The sequence below is a fragment of the Mandrillus leucophaeus genome, unplaced genomic scaffold, assembly GCF_000951045.1.
Source record: "Mandrillus leucophaeus isolate KB7577 unplaced genomic scaffold, Mleu.le_1.0 Scaffold182, whole genome shotgun sequence".
In the NCBI taxonomy this organism is placed as follows: Eukaryota; Metazoa; Chordata; class Mammalia; order Primates; family Cercopithecidae; genus Mandrillus; species Mandrillus leucophaeus.
This window is the reverse complement of record NW_012101832.1, coordinates 2,142,501-2,151,930: the sequence shown is the minus strand read 5'-3', so window position 1 is coordinate 2,151,930 and position 9,430 is coordinate 2,142,501. Positions and strand designations below refer to the sequence as shown.

The window sequence follows — 9,430 nt, the reverse complement described above, 5'->3', positions numbered from 1 at the left end:
GGAGGAGGGGTAAGTGCTAGGATAAAGGGCAAAGCTGTGCCAGGACCCTGGGTCCTTTCCTTTCTGCTTCCTGTGGCTAGATCCCTTCTAGATGTTCCTTGGGAAGAGGGCCCACATGCTGCTGGCACAAGGGGTGCCCTGGCAGGGAGGCTCTGCTGCCCGAGGCTGCCTACAGGCCTCCTACACCGTTTTTATGTTTCTTTTGTTATCTCTTTGAATTCTGTGCTTATGGTGGGGATCTGCCAATGACCCAGGAGGCTGTCTCTGCCCCTTACTACCTCTAGGCTGAGAATCGAGAATCCCGGAGGAGCTGTGGTCACAGACCCATTGTGTCTAGCCATGTAGGCTACCTTGCTGTCTCTACATAGCCCTGTGTGCAGGTATTCCCTATAAGGGAAAATCAACAGCTCCTGCCCTCCCTGGACCCTACAGCCAAAGTCAGAGCTGGGTACCCGGGTTGGCTTTGGGACCTGTAGGAAGGCTGGTAGCTGAAGGCACATACCATTCGCGCTCTGATGGAGCACTTGGCATGGTGGGCTGTGTGTAGCAGATGGTTCTGGGAAGCGAGCTTGACCTGGCTGAGGGAAGGCTGCCCAGTCTGGCTGGTGGAGCCCAGCTGGCCTTAGAGCAATTGTATTTTCACTCAACCCTCTCCACTAGCTAAACTGACCAGAAAAAATGGACTTTCTGTCCTATCCCCTCACCCTATCCTCATGCTGTGCCACTTATGCCCACAACAGCCCTTGAAATAAGCAAATGAACATTTAATCTAATGCCTGCTGGGTGCCATGCATGGCATCAACCAGTGCTACATTTGCATTTGACAATGTTCTTTAAATATCCTCTGAGGTGGAATATTACCCCCATTTTGCAGATGAAGAAACTGAGTCTCAGAGAGGTGAAGTGACTTGCCCAAGATCACAGCAATTGTAAGTGGCCAAACCAGAATTTATACCCAGGTCTGTCTTACTTCAAGTCTAGTACATTTTCTAATATATCTGCTGGAAACAGAGTGGGAGAAACCAGGGAATTTCTGCCTATTCTAGCCCATGGTTTGCTTCATGCCTGCTATTGAGATCATGCTTTAGCTTTTTGAAAATACTTCCCATCTGTTGCCCCACTTTATCCTTATAGCATTCCTGGGAGGTAAGTAGAACAGGAATATAATAATAGGTACTGTGTATTGAGTGCTTACTGGGCAGTAGGCACTATTAAGCACTTTACATGCAGGATTAAGCACTTTACATGCAGAACCCAACCCGATAGGGCTAGGTTCTAACTATCGTCATCCCCATTTTGTAGATGAGGGTGCTGAGGCTCAGAGAGATTAAATGGCTTCTCCAGGCTCACACAGCTAGTAAATGGAGTAGAATTTAAACCCACAGCGTTCTGTCATGCGATCTGTGAGCTTAATCCTCCAAATGTGCCAAATAGCAATAATAATAGTTCCTAGGAATAGGAGCTAACTTTTACATGATGTTTTTAAGATTTATAGACATCATCACATATAATATTCCCCAAACCTCGTGAATTAGTTTTGGGATGTATTATCTTCATCCCATTTTCCAGGTGAAGAAACTGAGGTACAGATAGGCAGGACTAGAACCTCTGCTTCCCAAGTCCCAGTGTTCCTTATGGGATCATTGTCTGTGTCTGCTCACATTCAACCCTTTCTCCTTCAGATCACTTCTCCCTGGGCTCCCAGGCCCTCCTGCGGCAGCCCCCACCTGGGCCATGTCTTCCTCAGATGAAGAGACGCTCAGTGAGCGGTCATGTCGGAGCGAGCGGTCTTGTCGGAGTGAGCGATCTTACAGGAGCGAGCGGTCAGGGAGCCTGTCTCCCTGTCCCCCAGGGGACACCTTGCCCTGGAACCTGCCACTGCATGAGCAGAAAAAGCGGAAAAGCCAGGATTCGGTGCTGGACCCTGCAGAGCGTGCTGTGGTTAGAGTCGCTGGTAAGAGAGGTCCCCCAGCAGGCTGGATGGTGTGGGTGTGAGGGAGGAATGGGCCTGGGTGCAGCAGCTGTGTGGGGAGCCGAGGGGTCCTCACCAGGGTTTCTGACAAAGCAGCCATAATCTGATTTGTTATTATTATTCCTGGAAAGATGTTGAAATAACATTAACGAAAAACTCTAAAGAGGAAAATCTGCCACCCCTGTGCTCACATGAGACCTGTTTTCATTTCTGCACCTTCTTCCCTGTCTTTGTCTCCATTCAGTTATATTTTCTATGCAGGTGCCTTCATGGCTTAGGTACCACTCTGCATCTGACTCTTTTCAGTTACTCTTACATTAAAAAGATTTTCCATATTGCACTTTAGACTTTATAGTTACCATTTCTAAAAGCTGTCTACTATTTCATGATTTTCTAAATCCTACTCTTTTTTCACTTTTTGGCTATATTAGACGATGCTGCTGAGAACATGGTTAAGAATGATTTGACTTTTGTTATTTCCTTATAATGAAATCCTTGGAGACCACAGTTTTACTTGTATTGCCTTCCAAAAGTGGTGTACATGCTGACCTTTAACACAGTGTGAAGGCTGGGGCTGCCTCCTGTGGTGGGATGTGCCCAGCTGTTTGCCAAGCAGCAGTGCAGTGCAGTAGTTATGAGTGTAAGCTTTGGAATCAGAGAGGGTAGGGTGCTGGATTGTGGCCCTGCCACTGACCAACTGTGTGACTCTGGGCAAGTCCCTTATTCTATCTCAGTGTCACTTTCCTTAAGAATGCCCACTGTGCAGGGATGCCTTGAAGGTGAGATGAGATAATGTGTGGAAAGCCCTTAGCACAGTTTTTGGCTCAATAAAGGAGATGCTTCCACTGAAGGCATCCACAGCTGCCTCCCTGAAGTGTGCTCAGCATCTCAGTAGGGTATTGGTGCTACAGTACAGATAGGAAGATAGAGCAGTGCCTGCAGCTAATTCAGTGACATCACCCGCTTTCAAGCCATCACCAAGGCCTGTACTGCTACCTTCTTTGTGTCTCTCAAATAATACAGCCACCCCCTCCACTGTGTCATCTCTCACCTGGACCTTCCAATGAGCATTTGATAGCTCTTCCTCTCTTAGTCTTGCCACTATCCTCCACATGACTAATAGAGTATTTTTTTTCTAAAATACAAACCTCAATAACACATATTCTATTTTATGAAATGAAGTTTTGCCCGTACAACACTTCATTAAAAACACAATAAAAAATAAAATAAAATACAAACCTAATTCTATTACTCAGCTGCTTAAAAACCACCTTTGGGTCCTAATTTCCTGTGGAATAAAGGCTTCAGCATAAAGACCAATCAAAATTACTTACCTCTTCAGCTTCACCTGCCACCACCTCTACCCCGAATTTCCCTGCCACAGTACACAGTAACTTGCCCCCCAAAGGGATGCATCTTGCAGGATGAAACCACCACGCTTTAATTTTCTTCTCTGCAAGATGCTGGTAAACCCTCCTCCTCTTTTAAGTGCCGCCTCCTCTGTCCTTAATGCCCCCAGTGGTATCCAAAGCTTCCTCCTCCGCTCTAGCAGTCATACTTTTCTCTCCTCCATGTTCCCTTGTTCAATGTAGCAGTTAACCCACAGGGTGCCCATCACTCCCTTAGAACAGTGAGCAATTTGGGACGTGTCTTATGTTTTGAGTCCCTGAGGGCTGCACAGGGCCTTGTGCATGCTAGAGATCGACCGGTATTGAACGACTGAATGAATGCTGAATGAGTGTTTTGAGGATATTATGTGATGTGACAGATTGTGATCCAGAAACAGGCACTGAGCTGTAACAGAAAGTTAGAGAAAGGCTTATGTGGGCTCAGGTAATCAGGAAAGGACTTTAGAGGGAGTGAGCTCCAAGTGAGGAGACAGCAGTGGGGTCTGGAAGGCAGGAGGGAGAGTTTGAGCTCTTTCTAGTGGGCAACGAGGAGTCCTTGGAGGAAGTCCTTCTCAAAACCTTTGGGCCTGCAGCATCAGCCAGTAACAGAATTTTAGAGCTGTCCCTAGGGTGCAGGAAGGGCTTTACTTGTCCCCAGTCTTGAAGGGCCATAACTCAGGGCCCTGAAGACTCGTAAACCTCTTTCTCCTGAAGACAGAGTGGGCTGTCTCATTCTTCCTTCTTTATACCCTCTGCCTCCATCACTCATCACTCATGCATACTTAGATTGCTTTGTGATGATTTCCACTTCCAGTCTTCTCTGAGGAGGCCCACGGGATGATTTGCCCGCTGCTTCAGATTTGGAGTCTAGAATAGAAGTGGAGTGGACTCAAGGAGGCTTAATTTTACGCAGGCAAGGCTCCTAAGGACCCTGCTGGGTCAACTGAGCAAAGGGACGGCAGGTGCTGCGCTGTGCTGTGTTTCTGGCAGAGATGCTGATCTCCTTTGCATCCTGACACTGCTGAATGCCTCTTTTGAGGAGGGGGCTGGGCCAGTGAGGCTGAAATGGGGAGACTGCCACGGTTAAAAATAACTTGTGCACTGCAGTTGGGCGTGTTTCTTTAGCAGGAGAGGAGAGAAGCAGCAGAGACGAGGCGGGACTGCGACTTTAGGGTCTTGCTGAAATCTTCATGTGATTTTAGAATGCTGTGGGGGCTCCACCAGAGTAATGGAAAAGGCAGCCTTAGCTCTGCAGGAACTCCTTCACAGGAGGTGCAGGAGGGGCATGTCTGGGAGACCCCGGATGCTCTGAAGCTCTCCGAAGCAGAACTTTAATTGTGGGAGGAAATGAAATCAGTCTTACACTGGAAGCCAGCTGTGGCCTGTGCAATTTTCTCCTCCCCCTGGATCTTGCTTATGAAGCCAAGTGGGGGTGTCTGAATCACTCTTACCAAATACAGAGCTTCCCTTTCCCTGGCCCACTCCGTGTCCTGAGCTGGTCTTAGGGCCTCGCCCTTGCTTGAGAGGGGCAAGCCTGGTGGTCACACATGTCAGAATAGAGAGGGATGTTGGGGCTGAGAAACCTGCTGATTTCAAACAGGTTTTAGGGTGCTGAACCTTGTTCTTCTGCCCATCTTCCTATTCTCATCCTTTCCCTCCATTTGTTTCTCCTTCTTCTTTGCCAGCCATATTCTCCACTCCCTAAGCCCAGCCACATTCAAATGTAACAAGAGTCACTAATGAAAGTGTCTTGTTTCTGTTTATCAGCTTTATGGTTTACACAGAGATTTCAAAATAACTCTGTTAGGCAGGACATATGTTAGCATCCGAGGCTCAGAAGGTTTAAGGGACTTGCCTGTAGTTACACAGGACTGGTAAACACAGATCTTCTAACTCCAAGTACATTGCTATTTCTTTTTATTGAGACAGAGTCTCACTCTGCCACCCAGGCTGGAGTGCAGTGGCGCGATCTCAACTCACCGCAACCTTCATCTCCCGGGTTCAAGCAATTCTCCTGCCTCAGCCTCCCAAGTAGCAGGGATTACAGGCGTGCACCACCATGCCCAGCTAATTTTCGTATTTTTAGTAGAGATGGGGTTTCACCATGTTGGTCAGGCTGGTCTTGAACTCCCGACCTCAGGTGATCCTCTTGCCTCGGCCTCCCAAAGTGCTGGGATTACAGGCGTGAGCCACTGCACACGTCCCTGTACATTGTTATTTCTATTTCCTTGGGCAATACCTGGCAACCAGGCCAGTCTGAATCTTCTGTAGTTGACAGTCTAAATCTCCACACTCATCTGAGAGACTTGGTCACTTCCGGGAAAGGCCTCAGGATCCTGGTCTATAGAAACAGGAAAGGAGAGAGACAAAGATCTTGGAAAATTTGCCTCTTCCCCTCTGGCTTTCTGTCTAGTGAAGAGCAGTAGAAATATTCTTACTTAATGGTGGGGAGCAACAAGGAAGTGGGGCGCTAGGGAGCTTAGTCTAGCAAGGAGTACAACCCCAAAGGGTAGAAACAAAGAGAGGAAGAAATGATGTATCCCTTGGGACCTGTGAGGAGTATCTTGAGAACAGGGTACAAGACAGGGTGTCACATGGCTGTATACTGCACAACCTTGGGGGTGTGATTCACATCACATTTGTTGTCATTGCAGACGTGTACATTTATTATTACAAGTTTCCTGCAGATGGCAGTAACATATCTTGAAGAAGGGTTCATGTTTGGGCTAGGGCACGGTAGGGTGCAGGAAGATTCCACCAACTACTCATCAGTGAGGTATTCATTTGTCTAACATCACATAATCAGGACCCTCCCTGTCCTTGGCAATATTCAAAGATGACTGAAGATGTGGTCCCTTCTGCATGGAACTCAGTCTAGTGGAGAGGATAGAAGGGAAAAAGGCCGGGTGTAGTGGCTCACACCTGTAATCCCAGCATTTTGGGAGGCCAAGGCAGGAGAATCGCTAGAGCTAAGGAGTTCGAGACCAGCCTAGGAGACCCTGTCTCTAATTTTTTTTTTTTTTTTGAGTAGTTAGAAGGGAAAAAGTAATTATATTCCCGTATGTGTTGTGAAAAAGGGGAGCGCAGTGACTCAGAGCTAAGGACTGGACCCCTCTCTGGTTGTTCATTTATTCATTCATTCAACTAAAAAAGGGATTAAGCTATGTGCCAGTAGAAATCATCTATGGGATTCATTCCTGGGAGTATCAGCAAATGCTGCTGAAATGATCATTCCCAACATCTGCTCCATTGTGGCCTTCTAGTCAGATGGCAATTGTTTCTCTGCACAGCCCTTGTTTCAGTTGGCTTTATATTCACGTTCATTGTTCCCAGGTTCATTTCCCTCACCAGCTCTGGAGCTCTCTGTAGTCAGGAGTCCCATCTTACCCTGTTTGCCCCGGGACAGAGAGTCATGAGAGCACTACTTGGTCAAAAGCTGGAGCTTACTCCTCTGGGCCCATGTGTCTCTCCTCCAGGTTGGGAGCTCTGAGAAGACATCTCACAGGCACGTCTCTGCTCATTCATTCATTCAATAAAAAAATGGAGTAAGCTCCTGCCACGTGCCAGGCACTGTGGAGACAACTGAATCTGGAGTCACAAGACTTAGGCAAATGACCTTGCTTCTTGAATCCTCAGTTTCCATATCTGTAAAAGGGAGATGGTGATGAAGAGTGTAAAAGGGAGATGAATGAGAATCAGAATGTGCTGGAAAAACACAGGTTCACATGGCCTGTTACTGCACTTAGCAGTGTCATTCCTTGTAACCTCCCTGGCAGCCAGATGAGACAGTGGAGACTCAGGAGGCCAGCAGTTTCCCAGGCCAGCAAAGAAGGGGCCCAAGCCTCTTATTTCTGTCCCCTTCCTTTGTTCTTTAGGCCTTTGTCAGGGAGCAGATGGAAGTGGCTTATTTTGGCCAAGCTGTGAGTGGGAAGAAGGGAATGCAGGGATGGGAAATGGAACCCTAAAGACAATCTAATTGGGAATCCTTACTCCTGAGCTGGCAACCTTCCTTGCCCTGAGGCTCTTCGAGTTTTGTATCCAGGAAGGCTCCTCCTCCTTCCCAGCTTCTCTTCTTCTTCCTGGCGGTGTCCTCAGAGTCTCTGGCCCTGTCCTGGAGCTTGGTTTCAGTAGCAGGAGAGATGAGCAGAGGAGAGTGCCCTGAAAGTGGGGCAGAATGAATTGTAGCTACACACCACCAGCTCAGCTCCAGCTCTTTGAAAGTAAATCTGGGTCACATTAGCTGTGGGCTGGAACATGACCACGTGGGCAGAATTCTGTGCAGGCAGCAGAAAAGACAGCCAATCTGTCCTTTCTCTGAGGTGCAGGGCCCCTGTGGGACCCCAGATGGTGAGGGAAGGTGGTTTCTGGATTGCAAGGTGTAATGTCGTCTTAACGCCATCATGCTTTTCTAGTGACTTTCTAGGTGACATAGAGAAAGGTATGGAATGGCAGTTTGGCTCATGCCTTTCTGTTTGTTATGGGAGAAGCCTACGCTGAAGGTAGGAATGCAGAGGAAGGACTGGTTACTTTGGGGACCGTGGAAGGCCATCATTTCTCAGTCTCATGGGCTCAGGGGTTAGATGCCACCAGAGTAGCTGACACTGCAGCAAGATCTAGGACTGCACTTGTTCTTTATTTCAGCAGTACTGCCCTTGAGGAAAGGTCTGTGAACAGATCCATCATCACTAAAATGTTATATGGATGTTGGCTGGCCTCCTCTTTCTGGTTGCTGTGGCTAGGGCCTGCCATGATTTGGCCCTGCCACTGCCTGTTGCCACCTGTCAGTTAGAAGCCTGCCAGCCTCTTCTTCTGTCTTGGCTTTCCTGTAGGAGCAGAATGGGTGCTCCTTGCTGGATTCTCTGCCTGGATCTGGGATGCTGCTACAGGGAAGGTCTGAAGTTCCTATAACTTGAAGGGTGATGATTATGGGCTGAAGCTTCTGTCCTAAGCTGTGCCCCACCCCTACCCCAGAAGATACCAGGCTTTTGCCTTGTGGTCAGGGGAGGATTCTGCCTGGGGCCTCAGTGGGTGTCTCCAGGGATGCCCTCCCCGGCTTATTCACACCTTTCCTCATGTGCTCACTCTTCCGTTCGTTCATGCAAAGGACTGGCTTTGGGAGTCAGCTGGAGTCCTAGTTTCCATTGCTCACTTACTAATTGGGTGACCCTGGGATGTTAGTAACTTCATTGAACCTCAGTTTCTGATACTGTTAAAATGGGGGAGCAAGAGCACTACCTCAGAGACTTGCACAGTAGATTAAATGAGGTAGCTGGGAGTAGGATGCTTGGCCCAGTACCTGCTATATAGTCAGCCCTTAATACTTTTTTTTGAGACAGAGTCTCGCTCTGTCGCCAGACTGGAGTGCAGTGGTGCGATCTTGGCTCACTGAAGCCTCCACCTCCCAAGTTCAAGCGATTCTCTTGCCTTAGCCTCTGGAGTAGCTGGGACTACAGGTGCACGCCACCACGCCCAGATAATTTTTGTATTTTTAGTAGAGATGGGTTTCACCATGTTGGCTGGGATGGTCTTGATGTCTGACCTTGTGATCTGCCCGGCTTGGCCTCCCAAAGTACTCGGATTATAGCCGCTGTACCTGGCTGCCCTTGATACATATTAGCTCTTTTCATTAGTATCATTAATTCACTCATACATTTGTTCATAGATTCATGAATGTGCTGATTTATCCCCTTGCTTATTCACTGATTACACACTTGCTTATTTAACAAATATCCCTAGGGCTACTTTGTTCTAGGCTCAGACTGCACTTCAGAGCCCAGCTCCTGCCTATGAAGACAGTTAGAATGCGGCATGAGCTGAGCTATGGTGCAAGTCCAAAGAGTTCTGAGGAAGTTCTGAAAGGGAAGGGACTTCTACTCCTGCCCCTCCCTGGTTTAGAGCAATGATAGCATTTCTTCTGGAGCTGGGAAAAGAAATACGAATTAGCCAGGACAACCTAAAGAAACAGGGCACTTCCCGGTGGTTTGCATCTATTCTTGCTCTCCTTTCTTTGGCTTTAGTAGAAAGGGAAGAAGGAAAATGAAGAGAGAAGAGCTGGTGAGAATTAGGAACT

At 47.9% G+C, this 9,430-nt stretch overlaps 1 protein-coding gene across 1 annotated transcript in view; it reads left to right on the top strand.

Moving 5' to 3' along the window:
* The first annotated feature begins 880 nt into the window (after positions 1 to 880).
* MACF1 (microtubule-actin crosslinking factor 1) overlaps positions 881 to 9,430 on the top strand; it is a 459,246-nt gene continuing 450,696 nt past the window's right edge. The window contains exons 1-2 of the mRNA XM_011977683.1: positions 881 to 929; positions 1,683 to 1,954. Coding sequence (XP_011833073.1) covers positions 1,735 to 1,954 — 220 coding nt within the window. The 5' untranslated portion in view covers positions 881 to 929; positions 1,683 to 1,734. The remainder of the gene's footprint in view (positions 930 to 1,682; positions 1,955 to 9,430) is intronic.